Source organism: Podarcis liolepis (genome assembly GCF_965112155.1).
Source record: "Podarcis liolepis genome assembly, chromosome: 16".
Classification (NCBI taxonomy): Eukaryota; Metazoa; Chordata; class Lepidosauria; order Squamata; family Lacertidae; genus Podarcis; species Podarcis liolepis.
The window spans coordinates 12,016,453-12,039,920 of record NC_139567.1 but is presented as its reverse complement, the minus strand read 5'-3'; the positions used below and the strand labels follow the sequence as shown (position 1 = coordinate 12,039,920).

The following is a 23,468-nucleotide window of genomic DNA, read 5'->3' as shown; positions in this document are numbered from 1 at the left end:
AACCACCCTGAGATCTTATGATCAAGGGCGGTAAATAAATGAAATAAAATAGTGTATATCCATTTAGTGACAAACTAGGTGACAGATTTAGTCTCTCTCTTTCTGTGTGTACACACACACACACACACACACACACACACACACACACACAAATATGCATGCAAGAGGCAGAGTTGAAGGACACTTTATAGTCCGGCAGTAGGACTGGGGAGAGGTGTGGCCTGGGGAGAAGTCTAAGGACCAGACAGAGAGCTGCATTTGGCCCTGTACCTGAGGTTTCCAGCCCCTGTATGGAACTTTTGGGTCTCTTTGAGCAGCTACCATGTCTTAAAGTACACTCCTTGCTGAATTCTATCAGTTGGATGGTCTGGGAAATGGACACCCACATCCTCTGGGGATGACTTGCCCTGAACCAACTTCTCCCCTGCTTTCCCTCACCCCCAACCTGGTCAGTTGTAAATACCTCTTAGGTAAAGGATGTACAGAAGGAAACAACTGGCACGTACCTATGGCCTCTTTGAAACACTGTGATGCTATGAAATGGATTGCACCTTTTGGAAATGTTTCAATTTATTTACACAGTAAGGCCACACACACACACACATGAAAAAGTTAGTAGCTGCGCCACATCAGGCACAATTAGTAGACATGCGAAAGAAAGAAAATGTTTGCAGCGACGTAAACAGTTCTCCTGCAAGAAGGTAAAAACAGAGAAAGCAACAAAGGGCTGCCCAAGTTTAAAATGATTACCAAGTTGCTATTTTCTCCACTTTGAAGATTCTTTCTTTCTTTCTTTCTTTCTTTCTTTCTTTCTTTCTTTCTTTCTTTCTTTCTTTCTTTCTTTCTTTCTTTCTTTCTTTCTTTTTTTTCTCTCTCTCTCTCAGAAACCACTGCAGGCTGCATGGGGACGGTGGTGGTGGGGACCTCAGTCCAAACTTTAAAAATCCACAGGGTTGGCAATCAATAGTTAAGTAGGAGATTAGAAAAAGTGCCCCCCTGCCCAGTAGAAATGTCCTTGCAAGTCAGCAACCCAGATGGTGGCAGAGGCTGATGGATCCTGGGAGAGAAGCCAATGAAGAAAAGGCCCAGAGGGTTTTTCTTCATTATCCTGACACTGATCTCCACCTCAGAGGCTCCTGCAATGATCAGACTTCTGAAGAGTTGCCAATATGGCCAGGAGAAGGAGAAGAAAACACTGGTCTGGCTTTGCTCCTCTCCCTTTATAGTCCATTTAATATGCAAGAATCAGCAGGTGAAGGTTTTCCTGTTGCAAAGCTAAATACGTTCAGCTCAGTGGTGCCATCCAGGTAGGACTTTGGGGCAGATGTCCAGGGATCCATTCAGCTGCAGGAGCGGGAAGGCTCCTAAATGCATCAATCCTAAATGCTGGCTTACCACATTTTGAAGTTAAGTAATATATATTGCTGTCAAAAGAGGGGAGGGGTGTTAGGAACACAGTCTAAAATTATGCAATTGCACCACTAGATCATCTGCTCAGGACTGCAGATCATCATGGCAGGCTATAGAAGGACCAGTTCAAAAACTGTAAACTGATATCTTTTTCCCTATCCCCCCCAAAAAACATACACTGGAACACCAAGGATAAAATGAGAGAAGGTGAATCCCAGGCCTGACTCACTGACATCAGAATTCTGTGCATTTTGACTCAGAAGGAAGTCTCGCTGTGTTCCATGAGGCTTACTCCCACTTAAGTTTGCACAGGGCTGCATGATGCTCAATAGTCCAAACTAGTCTCAAAGCTAAAAAAAATTGTGAACACGATACGGGCAGGTTCCTTCTTCCACATATATTATGAACAATGCTATGGTTGAGGTGAGAAGAGGAGGTTACAAAGAACCAGGCCATTGATCCCTCGAACTCAGTGCTGTCATCAGTCCAGGGTTTCAGACAGGGGTTTGTCTCCCCCTGAGAGATGCTAGAATGAGAAGAGACTTTCTGAAATTTTGCAAAGGTCCACGGCATGCAGGCAGAACTGGCTCAAGGACTTCCAAGGAACTTCCATGGAAATTCTCCTTCCCGGAAGGGATTACAAATATATGCTTGGGTTTGTTGACAAAGGCCAAGATTGGTGAAAGTCTACTGGCCAAGAAGAGATACTGATTAGAGCTAGGGAATGAAGGAGCTGTCAATTTTTGTTCCCTCAGTTCCTCATTTTTCCCAGTCTTAAATTCTGTTCTCCACATTTTCCCAGCGATTTGCAATTCCTCGTGAAAATTCACCGGCATGCGAATTTCTCCTAATAAACACTTTTTGAAATGCAGTTTTAACTAACGTACATATATTTTTTTGCAGGCAATTTCCCCTAATATAATTCTTTTTGGGGTATATTATTTTTGCTAATGTATTCCTTTTCATGCACCCTCTCCAATAATCTAGCCATATTTTGTAAACATTGATTGGAGAAGTGCATTGCAAAATCGGGACAAGGGCAGATTTCAAAGGATGTTTGGGTTATGGTCTGTGTATCATTTTGAAAAGTGTGAATTTGATCAATCCTCCTCTCAATGCAAACTGAATTGAACGTCTCCCCCATCCCTCTCTAATCCTGACAGACCCCTTTCCAAGGAAGAGCAAGAGGGGCCTGCCTTGATCTGCTTCATGCACCTTTGTCCCCACACTCAGATGTGCTCTCCGGCCTTCTCAGCGACCCCCTTTGTTTGGCGTGGCAAGCTTCTCCACAACCGGTTCCTCTCCTCTCTTGGGAATGGCAAAGGATCCTGACCCAGAGTCCTGGGTAGCTGTCAGAGGAGCCTTGATGGCCCCAGCTTCTCTGTCTGGATAGCTGCTTGAGTCAGACTTGCAGGCACCTGAAAAGAAACAGTCTGTTGCTATTACTGTCCTTTGGGGAAGGGGCAGGGAGGGGCTGTAGCTCAAGCACAAAAAAGGATATTGTTCCAGGCAATACTGACGCACCAGGGCAGGGGCACAGAAGATTTGGGCAAAGCCAGAAGCCGTTGCTTTGACAACCAAGGGAAAAATCCTGTGTGCACATACTGGAGCCGGTCAAAAGCGTGTGCCCGGCAGGCCTCCCTCTGGTGCAAACAAAGGCACTTTTCCTACAGCAGGGCTTTTGCTCACCATATCCTAGAAGAACTATCTCTTCCCCCCCACATCCCTGAAAAGAAGCAAAATAATAATAATATCCAAAAAGTGCAACGAGCAGACGTCCAAATAAAGAGCTTGCTGCCTTTTGGTATAAGCAAGGTTAGAACTGCCCATTTTTATGGGCCTTGCACCTCTGCCTTTAACAACAAATTATGGAGTTTTTTCTCCATGTCAGATAAAAATAATAATCTAAAGTGCAGTATGGCTTGTGAGTTGTTAAAAGCATAGGAGCAGGAGCAGCAAAACAGAAAAAGTTGACAACTCAAGGGATAACTCCACGGAAACAGCTCTTTATTCAAACAACTTCTACTGAGAAGTCTCTGTTTCATTCCTCCTCTGCCTTCTGTGAACCCCAACAAATTTCTGAAGAATCTCAGTAAGAGACCTATTAGTTTAGGAAACTGACTTAGGCAGAATTGGTTCACCTAGCACCATATTGTCTACACTAACTGGCAGGGCACTCTATAGAGGGATCTGTCCCAGTCCTAACTGGAGATGCCAGAGCTGGAACTGGGACCATCTACATGAAGAGCAGATGCTCTTCAACCAAGCTATGGCCCCTCAACAGAACAACTTGCCCCATGCAAAATGTCTGCTTCTGCACCTAAGGGGACACTATTTCAACCGGTCCTCTTGGCAGTGAGTGTGGGGCCTGAAGGCTTGCAGGGAGTAGGCTAAGGACAGCCCAGAGAGTGGCAGTTAATGAGGGCAGCTACAAACATGTGTCAGCATCTGTTTAAGCATGTGCATGCCAGGGCCCATGGGCGCTAATACTGCATTGTCCAGAGGTTTTCAACCTTTTTGAGCCCACAGCTCCCATGACCAATTACATTCTTTCTGCGGCACCCCTGTGGGGCTCAGGAGCCCAGTTATGCCACCCCTTGCCTGCAGAGCTGGCAGCCTCTCACTCTTTTTCAAACACCCCCCTTGTGGAGTGTTTCCTCAGCCTCATCTCCTCTCCCTCTCCTTGGGAGTCCTCTGGGCAGCCACAGCTGCCGCCCCCAGTCTCTGAGCTGTCCCCTCTGCCCCAAGGAGAGCTGCCTCCTCACACTGCCCCACAGGGGCATGGAAAGAGGATGCCCACCAGCCTTAGTGGTCCAACAAAGAATGGCCGAAGGTGAACGTGAGGCTAGCACCTTACCTTGGGAGACAGCAGTGGCAGCAGCAGGCGCTGCTGGGCCTGCATGTTGGAAAGTCTCCCCTTCAACACCAGGCACTCAGCTCCCAGGCAGGCCTTGCACACAGCAAGCACAAGAAAGGCCAGTGTGGTGCCTGCCTGCCTGCCCAACCTCCCACTAGTCTTTCCATTCCCAACAGCAAGGGCTGTTGTACTGGCTGGCTTGACTCCCTCACCCACTTGTCTCAGCTCCTGTCAGCCAGCACCCCCTGGCCAGCCCCAGAAGCACCATTCTCCGGGAGAGCTTATCACCAGGGCTGCTGCAACAAACAGCTGTGCAAGCCTTTGGGAGGCAGAGACGCAAGAGGGCATCAGAGGGAAGGAAAGAGGAACAGAGGCCAGTGTTGCCGATGGCACCCCTGTCCATCATTCAAGGCACCCCAGGGTGCCACAGCACACTAGTTGAAAGCCACTGGCATTGTCCCTCCAGATGTTGCTGGCGAGCCAGAGGCTGTCCAACCTGGCCTTAATTGGCGGCTGCCTCTGATGAGTGGCTGATCTCCCGCGGTGGTATAGACTGCCAAGAACAAAGGCAGAGCAATATAGCACCAGCACTGTCATAAGTACTTATCACTGCACAGTACTCAGCCTTCTTGCCAGAGTACATAGATCACGGTCTGTGACTTAGTTTGTAATATGACAAGTGCTCTCTATTGATGATCCAACTATTCTCCTTCAAGGACGCCAGAGAGGCTCAGTGAACTCTGAATACAATGGCCTGCTGGAAACAAACAAACAAAAACAAGGACAGGACTTCTGCCAGTTAATCAGAAGAGGGAGTTTCTGCAGATGTAGCTTGTCACCTGCTCAACTCCCCTATTTGGCTCAATTATTAAAGGTGCAGGAGGAGTTTCCAATGGACCATGCTAATTAAAGGTACAGCAGATTCCTATCATAAGAATATAGGAAGCTGCCTTAGACTGAGGCAGACCAATTGGCCTCTCTTGCTCAATGTTGTCTATCCTGGCTGGTTTCAGGCAGGCCTCTCTACCAGCCCTACCTGGAGATGCCAGGGATTGAATTTGGGACCTTCGGGATGCAAGGCAGGTGCTGCAGGACTGAGCTATGAGCCTCATCCGCCTTCCCTCTACAACACAACTCTTGAAGACGCAGGAGCAGCCCTGGCCTGCTCTTTTTTGCACCTGCCTTCCGCCCCCCGAATGCCTTTGATGGATGCTTGCTGTGATCCACAAGAGGCATCGCTCAGAGCTATCTTGGGGAGTGAGGCTTTCTCCCGTGTGAGGCTCTGATCCAAAGTGGATATGGCAGGGGGGGCAAGGTGCACGGGATACTTCCATCACTAATTGAATCTCTCTTCCTTGCTTGCTGAGGCGCAAAGGTGTGGGAGGCCATCAGTCAGTCAGAGCATTGGAAATCAATAGGTCTTCTCTGTGCCCCCCTGCCCCCACCATGGAGCAGTCATGGACTGCAGACACTGGCCCCAATTCACCGCACCTCTGGCAATTTATAAGACATACCCACCCAAAAGGAGAGAAGCCACATAGGCAGTTGAATGGGGGGGGGTCACCCTATTCCTTCGAAAGCAGGTGGCTTTCAGCAAAATTTGCAAAACAAGCAGCAAATTTGCTGAAGTACAGGAGTTGCAATGGCCCAAATCACCATGTGTGATGCTCTCATGTTGGCCAGCAGAGCAGCTTCTCAGATCTGGGTCAGGCAGGGGACCTCTTGCAATTAACAAAGTCTGTGTATCTTGAGTAGCTGAGGAGGCCAAGGGCATTTTGGCAGGTGTGGCGATTTACCAAGTTACCAAGGGGTTGAAAAGCTCCCTCCTATCCTGGCTGTTTAATCTACCCAACTCGTAAGTGCAAAGGAATCTCTTGTGTCAAAAGGCTGGCCAACCCTGGGCAAGAGAGTTGCGTATGTCCTGTTTGCAATGAACAGACAAGGCCGCTGCAAATCAGGAGAACCATTCTTTTCCCCTGCCGTTTATTGTCCCCAGCAAACCACATGACAATGCCCTCCCTATTTAGCTTGAATTTCTTGCCGCCTGACTTCCATCAGCTCAGTTCCAGAAGGTCAGGACTTTTAGGGTGCAAACAACATTACTGAGGGTCCAGAGGGCAAAGTCCACCTCCGCACCCTGTCAGCTTGACTTGACGGATTGGGATCGCCTTAGATGAACAATTCCCAGTCGGAAGTCAAGCCTCTGGCACAACCAAGCAGAACACAGAAAATTTATGAACTGTGGCAGCAGCAGTGCTCTGAATCAGTGCTGGGGGGGGGGGAGCCACCATTTACATTTCCCACCATCCTCTCAATGTAAGATTGCTCTAGGATGGGGTGGAGACATGGGTGGGGGCCCTCCAGGTTTTGCCCTCCAGATGTTGTCAGCCTCCAAATCCCATCAGCTCCAAGCACCACAGCCAGTGGTCAGGGATGATGGGAGTAGGTTACCGGGACCCTGCAGCTGCCCAACAATGCCACATCTGGATGCTGGGCCTGCTCCCAGGCTAGCCAGATGCAAAAAGGGAAAGGACGTCTGTAGCTTTAGTACAGGAGCGGGAAGCAATTTTGGCTCAGTTGGCCAGATCTTTATCTCCTGCCATCCCAAAGGCCAATGTCAACAGGTGTGGGGGACAACCCACCTGTCACTCATATGATGTCATAACAATGTCAGGTGATCGACAGGTGGGTTGATCCACCCACCTGTTAAAATTGGCCTGGGTGGGTGGAGGGAAGATAGTGACCAAGGTGGATTAATCTCCCTGCGCATCAGCTGGTGCATAGGGATTTCAAGCTGGCTTTTTGCAGGGTAAAGGTAAAGGTAAAGGACCCCTGACAGTTAAGTCCAGTCGCAGATGGCACTGGGGTTGCAGCGCTCATCTCACTTTACAGGCCAAAGGAACCGGCGTTTGTCCACTTCCGCAGACAGTTTTTCCGGGTCATGTGGCCAGCATGACTAAGCCGCTTCTGGCGAAGCCAGAGCAGTGCATGGAAAGACCGTTTACCTTCCTGCCCGAGTGGTACCTATTTATCTACTTGCACTGGTGTGCTTTCGAACTGCTAGGTTGGCAGGAGCAGGGACCAAGCGGCAGGAGCTCACCCCGTTGCGGGGATTTAAACTGCCGACCTTCTGATCGGCAAGCCCAAGAGGCTCAGTGGTTTAGACCACAGTGCAGGGATCACCCCCAATTCATTGTTGTTGTTGGCACCTGTCTGTCTCGAGAGACAATGGAGGGGATGAAGCCAAACCGCTGCATTAGCAACACCAAAGTGACCTCCCTGGGGAGAAAGTATGCACAGAGAGTATGGAGGTCCTGGGCTGCCCAGATGACAAGACCTCCCTCTCAGCTTCACTGATGTGGTCCAAAGGAAAGCAGAGCATTACGTTGGGCACCAGCTTGGCTGCAGGTGTTGCTGCAATTTATTTGATCCAGCTGCATTTCTACCTTTCTGTGATATCAGCTGTAAGGCAGCTAAGCATGGGTTCTGGAAAACATCCCTTGCAGGAGGACAGAGGTGTGTCCCCCTGCTTTGGTGGCTGTGTACGAGAGGGTCACCTTGGGAGGTGCAGCTTGTCATGCAAGCAGCATCTAGTGAAATATATTCTTCAATGCAACTGTTAAAGGTGCAGAGAGCCCGGTCCTCTTTTGCCCCTGGATCCCACATCTGCTCCACATGCAGGTATTAAGAACATGACAAAAAACACTTTTTATCATATGTGGTGGGAATGTAAAAAAGTGGAAAAACTTCTGGGGAATGATATATAATGAGATGAAAAAGATGTTGAAATATACATTTATTAAGAAACCAGAAGCATTTTTACTTGGCATTGTAGGAGATGATATTAATAGACATGATTGTAAGTTGTTTTTATATGCAATGACAGCAGCAAGAATGGAAGCAAGAAGAACTACCGACGAAAGAAGAATGGAGGATGAAGTTGATGGACTATGCAGAATTAGATAAATTAACAGGAAGGATTCGAAACCTGCGGGATCAGAGATTCTTAGAAGACTGGAATAAATATATGAACTGTTTGAAAAGTAATTGTGATGAACAGATTACGCTAGTAGGACTGCAAGAAGTTTTGTAAGGTGGATTATTTGAAATATTGCAAGAAAGACTATGAAGAGAACTAGGGCACAAGGAGAAGGGGACGACATAGGACAAGATGGTTGGACAGTGTTCTCGAAGCTACAAACATGAGCCTGACCAAACTGCGGGAGGCAGTGGAAGACAGAAGTGCCTGGCGTGCTCTGGTCCATGGGGTCACAAAGAGTCGGACACGACTAAACAACTAAACAACAACAAAATGTAATATAGAAATTAAGAAATGCAAAATAAGTCATAAAGAATGGAAAATCATCAGAGCTGTTGACGGAAGTCTAAAAACATTGTATAAGATGAGAAGTTATGTTGTATGACTGTTGGAACTGATAGGTTAAAAATTCAATAAAAATGTATATTTTAAAAAGAGAGAAGGAAGGGGAAGAGTTTGTCTCTACTCTCATTTGCTCTTCTGTTTCAGATTGCAGCCTCCAAGGCTACTTTCCCAAATAAATAAATAAAAGACAAAAAACACTTGCCCTTTATCCCCTGCAAGGCAGAAGTGAGTGGCTGGGTTTCTCCCGGCGCTGCTACTGCCATTGCCTTTCCCCTTCCCAGCTCCGGGATGGCGTTCCAGTTCTCAGCCTTCTGCGGATACTTGGCTTCCACCTCATCCACCCAATCTGTGCTCCACTCCCACGCAGGAAGGAGCTGCGATCCGGGAGGCTTCTGCTCAGCTTCCTCTGAGTTCTCCAAGGAAACGTGTGGTTGCAGGAGTCCATTGAGAGGGGGTGCTGAAGGCAAAATATCTGCAAGGGAGAAGAGCAGGCAGGTCACCACCCACTCAAGGGAAGCAGGGATTTCATATAAAGACCAACCACAGTCACAGAGCAGGAAGGAACCTCCAGGGCTCAATGAAGGACAACCCCTTTGCTAAAGAATCCCTGGCAGATGGCCTTCCAACCTCTGGTTGGAAACCTCCAGTGAAGGAGAGTCCATCTTCTGATTCATTGCAGCGCTTACAGTGTCTGTCCAGGATGTCAGATGGGGCTCTCACCCACTCGTACCTGGAAATGCCAGTGAAATGCCAGAGTGCCTTCTCGGTAGTGGCGCCTGCCCTGTGGAACGCCCTCCCTTCAGATGTGAAGGAAATAAGCAGCTATCTTATCTTTAAAAGACATCTGAAGGCAGCCCTGTTTAGGGAAGTTTTTAATGTTTAATGCTGTATTGTTTTTAACACTCGATTGGAAGCCGCCCAGAGTGGCTGGGGAAACAGTCAGATGGGCGGGGTATATATAAATTATTATTATTATTATTATTATTATTATTATTATTATTATTATTGAATCTGGGACCACCTACATGCAAAGCAGACACTCTATCCCTGCCCTATGTCCAGAACCACCTCCAAGGGATCCCGTTGAACTGCAAAAATAATGACATCATTGCAAGCAGATTCAGTTGCCCTGTTCCTTAGTATCGCTCAGACAAGTCCAAAGCAGTTTGTTGGGAGTGCAGGGAAGGGAAAACGCCAGAGGTGTTACAGAAAGGGGGGGGGAGTTAATGCTACAGGTAGAAGCAACAACACCACATTTCAGGTTTTGCATTAATAAAATTGGGAATAACTCTCCACATTCTCTTGGAATCCCTAATGCAATTTCCAATCCTCTTTTGCACCTACGATATGTGATGAAATGGTGGGCCAATAAATCATTTTATTCCCCCTGACTGTGCCTTTGACAAGGGGGTTTAGGAGCGTTCAAGGGTTTGCAACCTGTGCAAGATTGCTGAATATGTTCCAGTTTAGAAGTTTGTTTTTTTCCCCTTGTAGGGTATGTGTGTTGTGATGAATGCAGGTCTAAGCAGGACAAGGGAAATTAAATTGATGCATGGTCTGGAGCATGAGAATCACTTACAGATTTCTTTTTTAAATTAAGCTGTATATAATTTGTATAAACAAATGAGTGATAAAACAAACAGGCTTTTGGGTGGCTCCTAAGAAAAAAGAAAAGAAAAAAGATGACAAGCAATGGAATCCTATGCACATCTACTCAGAAGTCAATTCTGTTTGAGTCCTATGGAAATTATTCCCAAGTAAACAGGTATAGGATTCCAGCCTAAGTCAGGGCAAAGGGTGTGATAGAGGTTTACAAAATTATACCTGCTGTAAAGAAAGAGAGAACTTTCTTTCCCTCTCAGACATGAAGCTGTTCAGGGGCATTACAAAGACACAGGTACACAAATCTGCATAAAACATGCATATGTTGATTTATATGCACTGGCGCAAATTTTGGCTGAATTTTGCAGGGGGTGAAAACAAATTCTGGCTCTTGCTGAAAGGGCTTACTCTGAGCTATGGACCGCTGATAGGATTATCTGGGTGCCTTTTGTTAAGTTGTGGGTGAACATATCAGACGGCACAGCGATTCTTCAAACAGCTCTTGTTTATTCACAGGCCAGGACAGAACTGAGCTGAAGGGCTCAGTCAGCCTGCTTATATAGAGCTTCAGTACCACGTTACTGTAGCAACTTTCTAAAACTATCCAATCACTGAATGTCACTTTCGATCCTTCATTTGCATAACTATCTACAGTATCCCCCTGCTGGCCCAGGGTGAGAACTTAAGTACATAACACCTTTTAGGCAGATGGGGCCCATAATCTATTGCCACAACTTGCTGTGCATGTGCATTTTGCAATGAAAACAAATCCAACATTCACGCACAGACATGCACACGCAAACACACATTTATTTTCCCCCCTTCTTTGCCCAGCAACTGCACGTAATTACAAGGCCCTGGCTACCACTCAATAGCCAGAGGAACTCCCAGCAGTGGACAGCAATGCTCACCTGACCTCCCAAAAGCTGAGTGACTGCTGCTTATCCGGGAGGAAAGGGGGAGAGGCAAGGCAGTAGAGTCAGTGCAGTGCAAAAGCGCTGTGAGAGCTAATTTAGTGTTTCCACCGGGGCATTTGCCCCCATGCTGACCTTCTCCCTCCCAGTAAGCAGCAGGGAGTCAGCTGTTGGAAGCTCAGGTGAGCACTACCATCCCACCACACCAGCTGCTAGTGGACACGCCTCTGTAGCCCATCTTTGGACAGATCTGCACTGAACATTTAAAGCATATTCCATGCACATTTAAAGCATACAACTTATCCCAAAGAATCCCAGTAGTTTGTTAAGGGTGCTGGGAATTTGCAACTCTGTGAGGGGGAAAGCCACAGTTCCCTGATTTCTTTGGGGGAAGCCATGAGCTTTAAATGCGCACTAGGTGCATTTATTTTCAACTTTTGTTTGTTTGTTTTTTGTATTTTTATTTTTTTATGAACTATCAATTCTTTATTGATTAAAAGATTTGCATGTCTATACAAATATTATGTATTATCTCTTAACAGGTAAAAGGAAAAAAGGGGAAAAATATAAAATAGAAAAATTATAAAGAAAAAAATAAAGAAGTAACAAAGTTAAGAAACAAAGAAATTAAATTATAAAGAGAGAGGGAAAGTTATTTACATACATTTGCATACATTTGTATGCAAAAGAGGGAATGCATCTCAGAAGCAAAGAGCAGACTCTCCGAGTGTCCCTATTTTCCAGGGACAGCCGCAAATTTACAGAAGCCCTCTCGGTTTTACATAATTTTGTATTTTTATACTATTGTGTCACCGTCCTGGGATCTTATGGAGAAGGAGGAGTAAGAAATGTTACTGATGATGATGGTGATGATATCGCTACCTTACATACACAATATCCAGCAAGCCTAAATCCACAGAATGTGTAGCTGGAGTCTCATTGGCTCTGCACTTTGCAGTGCATTGTAAGCAAAAGTTTTGTTTTTACATTTAATTTTACATTTACATTTTAATCACATATATATTTAAAACCTTTTAAAAATGTGGGTTGAGGGAGAAGGGGCAGGAGAACTGAGGCTTGGCAGAAAAGACTTGGGGTCCCCCCACCCCCGGTCAACCCCCATACAACACCCCTGCTGATGCCAGTCTCCCAACTGGCTTGGAATGGATTGTGCTGCGATGCCAAATGCAGAAATCTGGTAGGATGCCCAAGAGGCTTGTCTGGGGTGGAATCTACACACATTTTTTTTTAAATGCTTTATTTCAAAACGTTTTGAAAAATCCATTGAATTTTGCATAGCTCACTGTCGCCATCTATTGCCACATTTGCATACTGCACTTTGCAACATGTTAGTTGCTGCTGTGTAGGTGATTCCAAGGTCAAGCACACTAAGCCTTACCTGACCTCGCAATGGAGGCCTGCATGGGAGGTGGGGACAAAGGCTGGAAGAGTTTCAAAGGCATCAGTTAGGAAGGAGCGAAACCAATCCTCCCTCTGCCTTTGAGGGGCAGGGGAACGGGAGCTGCCTGCTGGCCAGTCGCTCAGGGATTTTCAGCCTATTTGTGCCCGGAAGCTCTTTCCCCCTCCTGCCTCCCCTGGCCTCCCCTCTTTTTCGCTGGCTCCATCAATCTTGTCATTTACGGCCCTCAAAGTTTGCAATACGGGGAGAAGAACTTGAAACAAAAGCCTTGTTCGAACGGCAAGGGAAAATTACTGCCGCGATAAATCAAACCGCACTTCCCTGGCCGTCTGCCTTATTATGAGGAACAGAGATTGAATGGAAGGGCCCACAACCTGAGCAGGAGATACCGAATAAATCAACGGGGCTGTCGGCTGCACCGGAGAGGCTGGATCACACCCTGCGTGCAACTGAACTCCACTGTCCCAGAGGGCATCTCCAGGGAGGGCAAGGCTCTGTTCTCACACACTTGTAGAGTCAGCTGTCAGCTGGCTGGGCAGAGCCGGGGGAGGAGGCTCTCTAGGCTGGTTAAAGGTAAAGGTAAAGGGGGACACGGGTGGCGCTGTGGGTAAAACCTCAGTGCCTAGGACTTGCCGATCGTATGGTCAGCGGTTCGAATCCCCGCAACGGGGTGAGCTCCCATTGCCCGGTCCCAGCTCCTGCCCACCTAGCACTTCAAAAGCACCCCTAAGTGCAAGTAGATAAATAGGTACCGCTTTATAGCGGGAAGGTAAACGGCATTTCCGTGTGCTGCGCTGGTGCTGGCTCGCCAGAGCAGCTTCGTCACACTGACCACGTGACCCGGAAGTGTCTTCGGATAGCGCTGGCTCCCGGCCTCTTAAGCGAGATGAGCACGCAACCCCAGAGTCGGTCACGACTGGCCCGTACGAGCAGGGGTACCTTTACCTTTAAAGGCCATTAGGTCCAGTCATGACCGACTCTTGGGTTGCGGTGCTCATTTCACTTTATTGGCCGAGGGAGCCGGTGTACGGCTTCCGGGTCATTTGGCCAGCATGACTAAGCCGCTTCTGGTGAACCAGAGCAGCGCACAGAAATGCCGTTACCTTCCCACCGGAGTGGTACCTATTTATCTACTTGCACTTTGACATTCTTTCGAACTGCTACGTTGACAGGATGAGGCACAATTAATATCCTTTTAAAAGCAGCAGCAGCAACAAGCATTTTTCCTCCTCCACAGATTTGTTTTGCTCTGTGTTTCAATCTGTATTCCTAAACTACAGCACAAGCCTATGCATATCTACTCAGAAGTAAGTCCCACTGTGTTCAGTGAGATTTACTTGCAGGAAGGTAGGTGTAGGATTGCAGCCTTTGCTGGGTGTCCCCCCCCCCCAAAACCACACAATTCTCTTTATGTACAGATAAACAAAGAATCAAATAAAACTGAATACATATAATCAGTAGAACTAATACATAATTATACTCCATAAAACGGATGCTATCCACCAAATATTTTATGGCCTCTAGCCCTCATATTTTGCTTTAGCTTTATATTCACATCAGAGTAGCTGGAGAAGGAGGAAGCTGAAACATTTTGCTATAAAAAATTAATTTGTTTTCTTAGTCCTTGGACTAAATATATGTTTTTAGTGATTAACTGCACCCTATCAGGATCCAGAGCTAACTTGTCTAAAATGCTGTACCGAGTGTTAAAAATAGTTTGTGTGTGTGACTGTGCACATGTGTGGGGAGATAGATAGATAGATAGATAGATAGATAGATAGATAGATAGATAGATAGATGATAGATAGATAGATGATAGATAGATAGATAGATAGATAGATAGATAGATAGATAGATAGATAGATAGATAGATGATAGATAGATCTGAGAGACACTCACACCTATTTCTATCTTGACATAATCTCACTTTCTGTTTTACAGTGATCCCAATAATTCCTATCTTACTTATTACTCCAAAATGAAATAAAAATGGACCACTCTTCAATAAAATTTTCTCTCCCCATCTGCCTTAATTATATTTTTTTAACAAGCTGCCATTTTGTTAAAATCTGCTCTCCTCTGATTTGATTCCTATATTGCTTATCCGCTTGTGAATTCATTTTTATTTTTATTTTGTTGATGGACTCGGCTGGTGCTGGACGCATTGGGCGCCTTTTATGGAAAGGCCTGAAAATAACAAGCAAATAAATAAATAAGCAGAAGGGCACCAGTTATTTGCTACAAGGAAGGGAAGCGGTGGTGTGTGGTCAGTGGACTAGGGGGACTAGGCTAGTCTCTTAAATGTTCCCGGTAAATTAGAGTATTAAAATATTAAAGCCTGGCGCCTCCTTCCCAAAGTCCGGGAAGTTTCTGCCAGGCTTAGGGAGGGAAGCACAGCCCCACATCGCCCTTGCAAGCCTCTGGCCCTAACTGTTCCCCTATGAACATTTTCACCAGGAAAGGATGCTGTTACCTGTCAACGCCATGTCAATGTCCTTCGGGGTCAGCCCAAAGCAGAAGCTGTCCACCGCCACGGCCAGAGCTTGGGCAAAACTGGCGTCAACAAGGAAGGAGCCGTCGGTGGAACTGACCAGGCTGCAGCGGGTGCTGGTGCCGTTGTCCTCCGAGACAGATCCCCACCCGTTGAGCAGGGAGCCCCCCAGCGAGGCGTCGTCCTCACTCAGGCTGGACGAAGGGGTCCAGCAGAAACTGCGGAAGAACTTTGTGGAACGGCAGCCACCTTCCTCCTCCATGTTGGGGTCGTCGTCATCGTCCACGGCACTGTTCTCTAGCAGCTCGGAGGCCAGCGGACCACAGATGTAGCCATAGGTATGAGGTGGGGAGAAGACCCGCGGAGGAGCAGAAACGCCGTCGCTCTGTTGCCTTAGGAGAAAGGCAATAAAAGTAGGCAATTAAAGCCATGTCTAGCAAGGAGAAATGAGCAACATTGGTTCAACAACATCAGTAGATGTGTGGCATTCAATACACATTAGCATTTCTTAAACAGGACAAGAACGGGGACACAAGAGTCCTTTGAAATTCGCACTTCTCCGAATTTTGCTGTGCAGACCTCCAGTCAAGTAATGTCTATAAAAATGCATACGTTGAAATACCATGAGCCTAAAAAGTCACATGTCGGTGAAAATGGCTCCCCGTCTATGGAATACTCTCTCCAGGGAAGTTCGTCTGGCACCTTCATTATACACGTTTAGGCGCCAGGCAGAAACATTCCTTTTTAACCAGGCCTTTGGTTGATCTTATTGACATCCAACACCCTTTTAGAATGTGGCTCTTTGGGGTTTTTTTGTTTTTTAAAAAAATGGGTTATTGTTATTGTTTTTGGTTTGATTTTATATGTTGTGATCTTGTTTGTGAACCACCCTGAGACTCCGGGTATAGGGCAGTGAATATTGAATGAATAAATGAATGAATGAATGAATGAATGAATAAATAAAATAACACAAAAATGCACTTCATTAGGGGAAACATCTTTGCACAAAATGCATATATTAGGCAAAGTTGCAAACAAGCATGCCAAATTACAGAAATGTGCACCCAAAATAGTGGTGCATTTGCATCGGGAAATGCAGAGAACTAAACTGTAGGTTGGAAAAAGATTGGAAGACTTGAAGACATAGAGAAGCAAAAGGTGACGGATTTGCCCATCCCTGCTAAGAGGGCTGATGGTCACCCTCCTTGGAGGAGGACTTCAAGCTGAGGTCAGATAGCCATTGGTTGGGGATGCTCTAGCACTGGACTGCCTGCTTCTTGAGGGAGGTTGGACTGGAGCTCTCCACCTCTATCATTCAAGGATGCTATGAGCCATCTCTGATATAGACTATAAAATAAAATAAAGCCCAAATGTTTTAGGCTCCGGGAAGTGGCGATCCACTGTGGCCTTAGGCCTCAGTCTCATGCAGTCTCATTTCAGCAATAGGGTGGTACAGAGAGGAAAACAGAGAGAGGGAGAGGGGAGCTATACAGTCCTGTAACGCTGCAAACTCTGCAGCGTTGGTTCTGGTTCTACCCTCCACCACTCGCCATCAGTTGCAGCCCCAAATGGACATCTCCCATGGCTCAACAGCCCCTTCCTAACCCTTTCAGGATGCTCCAACCCTTCATCATTTTGGTCACCGTTTCCCTGGCACATTTCCATGGGGCATTCCGTCCTGCTAGCAGCTTCCCACCCAAGAAATGACCCAATTGAGGTCTTCTTAAGCTTTGGCAGTGTCGCAACATCCAGAATTCTCTAAGTGTTACCCGTGTCCATCTACTTGCATTATTCGCTTAAGTGCCCTTCCTTTATTTTATTTTTTGCTAAACCCGCACAAAATCCCTGACAGAGGCAAATTGCCCATGCTGGAGCTCTGCCAAGGATCTCTTTGGTATTTGGGATGGAGCGGAATGATGCTGTTCATCTTTTAAAGAGCATTCAGGGGGGGCAGCTGAAACTGCCAGAAAAGGAAACCAGCAATCCAGAGGTTTTGATTTAATTAGCAACTTGTTCATGCGACTCTTCATTTCAGGGATACATCGTCCCGGTTAAATTACAAGGTAAATCTCAGCAAAGAACTCTTTAAGAAGGCGAGTGCTATTCCCGGCACGGGCTTGTTTCTGTCAACTCCAACCCAACCACTGGCACATTGCTCAGCTTTTCTGCTCTTCGGTCTATTACATTCCACAGTTGCCCTGTTTACCCTTGCGATGAATTCTTCTGCATTTGGGATGGGCAAATCAGTCGTTTTTGGTTTCTGGCTGGTTCCAATCTGAAGTTCAGTTCTCAACATTTCCATATCAGTTTGTGATTTATTTATTTTTAAGCCTTCATGAAAATTCATCAGCAATTTCGCATCATATACACATTTTTGCAAAGCAGTCCGCTGCCCCCCACCACATAGAATACATTTCTATGGCTAGCTTGTTCTGGTCCATGCATTTCTGTACACATTACCTGTGAATTAAGTTACTTCCATTACCCGTGAATTAAGTTACTGGCCTCGGCCCAGTATACCTGAAGGAGCGTCTCCACCCCCATCATTCAGCCCGGACAGTGAAGTCCAGCTCCGAGGGCCTTCTGGTGGTTCCCTCACTGCCAGAAGTGAGGTCACAGGGAACCAGGCAGAGGGCCTTCTCGGTGGTGGTGCCTCCCCTGTGGAACACCCTCCCATCAGAGGTCAAGGAAATAAGCAACTATCTGACTTTTAGAAGACATCTGAAGGCAGCCATGTTTAGGGAAGCTTTTAATGTTTAATGTTTTATCATGTTTTTAACATTCTGTTAGGAGCTGCCCAGAGTGACTGGGGAAGCCTGGCCAGATGGGTGGGGTATATATTATTATGACAGACACACCAAGCCCCAGCAGGGCACTAAGATAATTTTAGACTCTGCACTTAAATAATCTTATTGGGAGGGGAGGGTTCTTTAGGTGGGGGAACCTCCTCCTCACAGGCTTATTGGTGTGGTGTAGTGGTTAAGAGCAGTGAACTCATAATCTGGTGAACTGGGTTCAATTCCCCACTCCTCCACCTGCAGCTGCTGGGTGACCTTGGGCTAGTCACACTTCTCTGAAGTCTCTCAGCCTCACTCACCTCACAGAGGGTTTGTTGTGAGAGAGGACGGGAAAGGAGAATGTTAGCCGCTATGAGACTCTTTCGGGTAGTGATAAAGCGGGATATGAAATCCAAACTTCTTCTTCTTCTTCATGAAGCCCACAAGCACACCTCCTGTGGCCTGCAAGACCATTTTGGCCTTTACGGTGTGGGTGGTCATGTGAAAACTTTGCTCACTTCCAAACATGGAAAGCCAGTCTTGGCTGCTGTTAAAGGACTGCCCTGCTCATTCCGCTGAGTGGAGCCCTGGACGTCTGCCCCAAAGTCCTGCCCTGAAGGCACAACTACACAGCCCTGAAAGCTGCCAACCGTCAGCTCTACTAATGCCTCTCAGAAAATCCCAGCTGAAAGCGGATTTGTCAGCTGTTGATGGAGGGTTTTATTGCCAGCTTGCCAGTGGATCCTGGGGACATTCCAGGGGAGCATTCATGTGGCTACGGTGCTCAACCCTTTAGATATGGCTTGTATAAAGATATATGTGTGTGTAACTGCAGGTTTCTTGTCCCTCCATAACCACCGTGCCATTCCAAGCCTTTCCCAAGGGGCTGGAAAACATTTTGCAGTCAGCCCTGAATGCAACTGACTTAGCATCAAAAGCTGTGGTCAGGCCACATCCTGCCCTAAGGCCCAGAGGCCTCGGAGACAGCAGCCTAGCATGAAAAGGAGGGAGAGGCAAATTGCTCTGTGAAATCCACCACATATTAAGGCATGCTGGGTTGGGGCTCCTCTTCAGAACGAAGGGGACCGCCAGGCTAGGGCAGAGGGAACCAAAGGCAGCTGATCCTGCCTACGCCAGTTCTTGGAGCCCTGAAATGAACTGCACAAAAAGCCCCTCAAGATTGCGGAGTTATCACGCAGAGAGCCTAACTGCAAGTTAGCAATTGTATTGAAGGTTTCCCTGCTCAAAATAAGTACAGTGGTACCTCGGGTTAAGAACTTAATTCATTCCGGAGGTCCGTTCTTAACCTGAAACTGTTCTTAACCTGAGGTACCACTTTAGCTAATGAGGCCTCCCGCTGCCACCGCGCCGCCAGAGCACGATTTCTGTTCTCATTCTGAAGCAAAGTTCTTAACCTGAGGTACTATTTCTGGGTTAGCGGAGTCTGTAACCTGAAGCATCTGTAACCTGAAGCATCTGTAACCCGAGGTACCACTGTATCAGGTGTTGCGTTAGAGGAGAGGGGGAGTGTCTCATTGGCAACAACGGGAGATTATTTCTGAATGCTAATTTCCATGGCAAGGGGGATTTTTTACCAAGATGTCAGCCGGGAAGGGAAGCCTTGAGCTAGTGCTGTGCTGATTCCCACACATCCCATTTTCTAAAAAATGTGAATCATGGGGAGAACGGAACGTCTCCATTTCTCTTTCCCCCTTCCACCCACTGTTTTCCTTCCTTCCTTAGGGTTCTCACATTATCGCGATAAAACAGTGCAGCCCCTTCTTTCCTTCCCTGCCCTTTCCCCTGGCTCCCCTCCCTCTGTTCTCACTCCCTGTTTGTTGTTGTCGCTGCTGCATTTTCATTTCTGATGTTGAGTCGTGAGCATGTTCTGGAGTGCCCAGGCTCACGGGCTCAGATAAGGGATAAATGAGTGTCAATGTGTTGCTTGGCTCTGAGATTAACAACTGTTAGGGTTGCAAAGGTATCCATCTCTCCATTGTGCCTCCCACTTCTTCCAGTTGTGGTGTTATCCAACCAAGCAAAAAGACCCAGGAAGGGGCAGAGCAGGACTAGGAAAAGGGGGGGTGGTCTGTGGGGGAGGGGGAGTCCCGTGGGTCAGATAGAGAGGTCTGGAAAGCCTCATTTGGGCTTCAGACCTGAGTTTCTCCACTATAGTTCAACAGCAGAAAATATGCTGTGCACATAGATGATCTCAGGTTCAACGTCCTACTTCAGAGACTCAGACAGCAGACTGGGCAAGACTCTGGAGATGTGCTCCCAGTTAGAGGAGCCAGGCACTGGAGATGGGGCCAAAGATTTGACCACGTATAAGGCAACTTCTTAGGGATGTGGGTGGCGCTGTGGTCTAAACCACTGAGCCTAGGGCTTGTCGATCAGAAGGTTGGCAGTTCGAATACCCGCAATGGGGTGAGCTCCCATTGCTCGGTCCCAGCTCCTGCCAACCTAGCAGTTCGAAAGAATGTCAAAGTGCAAGTAGATAAATAGGTACCACTCCAGCGGGAAGGTAAATGACGTTTCTGTGCACTGCTCTGGTTCACCAGAAGTGGCTTAGTCATGCTGGCCACATGACCCGGAAGCTGTACGCCGGCTCCCTCAGTGATTAAAGCGAGAAGAGCGCCGCAACCCCAGAGTCGGTCACGACTGGACCTAATGGTCAGGGGTCCCTTTACCTTTAAGGCAACTTCTTACATTTTGCACTACAACAACACTAGACTCTCTGTCAGACCAGGGAAGCAGAGTGTATACCCGATTCCCCGCTCCTGAAGAGGAGATGTGGCTTGCAGCAGGGAGGCCAGGCAGCTGGCAAGCCAGACCGGCTGAGGCTTGTTAAACATGTCTTAAGCTGGCAGGCAGTTGTCCCGCCTAGGCTCCAAATGGAGCTGTAATTATCTGAGTGGGATCAATGAGCTTCCCGTAAAATCAGCAACTCCATGTCCCAGCCCCAATTACAAAAGTGTAAGGAGTCGGTCTTGCGGGGAGAGCCGTCCCCAAACTGCAGAGGCAGCAGTTACAGCGCATTAGCTAATTGCAGCCAGCGAGGCTTCGGCTGGCAGAAGGATGGGGCTGGAGGCTTCCTGTAAAGTGCAGTTCCCACAAGACCAGGGTGGCGAAAGGGGCCGCATGCCCAGGAGGTCCTTCAACCCACCCTGGGGCAAGGGGGAGAGCAGAGCCAGCTTGGGCTGTGTGACACAGACCTTCACGTTGTGAACCAAAGGCATCAAAGCAAATCAGGGAGCGCGAGCGGCTCATGCATCCATCATATCTGGATGTTGTGCCAAGCAGTGCAATGGGGTAGTAACCCTGCCCAGGGCCAGCCCACTTCTGCAGAACTTGGGGAGAGAATTTCTTAGGGGGTTGTACCAAGTGCAGGAGCCAGTGTGGGCAGGCAAAGTTAGTTCCTGTGAATGTTGAATACCTAGGTATTTGGTTAAATTGCAAACTTCAATTATTTGGCTTGTCTTATAGTGGAACTATTGATTTGCTGTTATTTCCTGGACCTGTTTTTTTTTTTTTAAGGATTTTGTATTTTTGTCTACTCCAGTATAACCTTATTGCTTTGTTCCATTCTTGCCCACTCTGGGATAAAAAAATACTCAATGAAGTATGAAAATGAAATACTTCATATGAAAATAATTCATATGAATAACAATAAATAAAAATAAAGTTTTGTGTTTTTGGTCTCCCATAATCAAAGGACGCAGGGACGCAGGTGGCACTGTGGGTTAAACCACAGAGCTTAGGACTTGCTGATCAGAAGGTTGGCGGTTCGAATCCCCACGAAGGGGTGAGCTCCCATTGCTCGGTCCCTGCTCCTGCCAACCTAGCAGTTCGAAAACACGTCAAAGTGCAAGTAGATAAATAGGTACTGCTCCAGTGGGGAGGTAAACGGTGTTTCCATGCACTGCTCTGGTTCATCAGAAGTGGCTTAGTCATGCTGGCCACATGACCCAGAAGCTGTACACCGGCTCCCTTGGCCAATAAAGCGAGATGAGCCCTGCAACCCCAGAGTCGGTCACGACTGGACCTAATGGTCAGGGGTCCCTTTACCTTTACCTAATCAAAGGATGGGTGAAATAGGCAATGTATTTTGCCCTAAGAAAGCATTTATCTGTCCAAGTCATTTATGGCACAGTTCTTTCAGGCTCTGCCATGAATTGGATATTCAAATTACTCCCCCACCTCCTCCAGATACTGTTCCAAAGAGGAACTTGTGCACATCCCATGCAGAGAGATGCACAAGTCTCTTCCATGTCAGAAGAACATCCATACATTGTGGAACTGAGATTTTCTCCTTTGCAGAAAAGCACATGTAGCATACATGAACCACCTTTACGTGTTTTCAGGGAATGTGCAGGGGGCCACCTCCCTGGGGCTATTAGGCTTGGCTAGAAGACAGAACAGAAACCAACACAGAACCGGTTGAAACAAATCAGGACACAGAGCTAAGATAGCATATTTGTGCAATAATCCAAGCACCGTGGTTTGAATTGGGGTTTCAGAGACACTGTGCTTTCTTTGAATGGAGGAGCAGAGAGGAAGAGAAAGAAGAAAAGCAGCAAACCCACCCCTGAACTTTTCTTCCCATTTTACTGCTCTTCTAAAATCATCCCTCTGGTTTCAGGTTCCATTTTTACCCTCCTTGCCACTCTAAAAATTCAGGATTTCAAATTTTTGGGCCCTAGAGGAGTTCTCAGACTTTTTTCTCTGGGCCACACTTCCAGAATAAAAGTGTGCTCATGCCACACCAATTCTTTTTTATATAAGAAATACACTGGAAAACAAAAATAAAGAACTCCTAGCAATGCTTGATTAATAACATAGAACAGAAGTACTTTATAATCTGATCATGGGACCTCAAGAAAGCATAAAGCAATGCAGCTACATAAGAACACAAATCGTTCCCATACACTTGATGCTCTTGCTCTCATTTTGAAAAGGTATCTATCCATATTCTGCAATATATACTGAAATGTTCAAATGTTTATTTGAACTTCCTTGAGCCTTCCCATCACAATTGCCATCCTCTCCTGCCACAACAATGTTGTGTGCCACACACTTTGAGAACCATTGCCCTGGAGAGATCACTGGGGACTTAAGGTGTCTGTATAATTTTTGCCTTGCTTAAAATGTGCAAACAAATTGTAAGTGGAGACAAACAGGAGGTGCTGCTACAAGGCAGAAGATACCCAAGCAAGCAATTGGACCAACTCCTCAAGATTGCACCCCTCGTTTCAGCTGCCTCTGGGTAACACTCTCATCTCTTTCTCCTTCACATTCCAACTGCAAAACTGTGAACTGCAGCTTCTTACATACATAACACACCCACCCTCTTCCATTAGCAGCAGGTGTGTCACCTTCTCTGAGCTCTGCTGGGTGTCTCATTCAAAAACAGAGCTATCCCAAACTATCAGGGACCATCTCTGAACCATTAGCTCCCATTCTGGTCTATTAATGCTGGTTAATCCACGTAACCAATGATAGCCAAAGTCACCACTGCACCATCATTGCCATCATCCTTGTGCTCTGTTTGTGTCCTTCCCAAAGACTTCTGGCTGAGCACTGTGCGAGACAAACTGCTGAATTAGACTGACC

At 46.9% G+C, this 23,468-nt stretch overlaps 1 protein-coding gene across 5 annotated transcripts in view; it reads right to left on the bottom strand.

Moving 5' to 3' along the window:
- Positions 1-545: 545 nt before the first annotated feature.
- Positions 546-23,468, bottom strand: part of ROBO4 (roundabout guidance receptor 4) — a 101,381-nt gene continuing 78,458 nt past the window's right edge. For 2 of the 5 annotated variants that reach the window (XM_083480365.1, XM_083480366.1), the window contains exons 18-20: positions 15,061-15,470; positions 8,854-9,123; positions 546-2,828 (exon numbers count right to left, since the gene is read on the bottom strand). In XM_083480365.1, coding sequence (XP_083336491.1) covers positions 2,662-2,828; positions 8,854-9,123; positions 15,061-15,470 — 847 coding nt within the window. In that variant the 3' untranslated portion in view covers positions 546-2,661. The remainder of the gene's footprint in view (positions 2,829-8,853; positions 9,124-15,060; positions 15,471-23,468) is intronic. The other 3 variants (XM_083480367.1, XM_083480368.1, XM_083480364.1) reach the window with 2 other exon arrangements.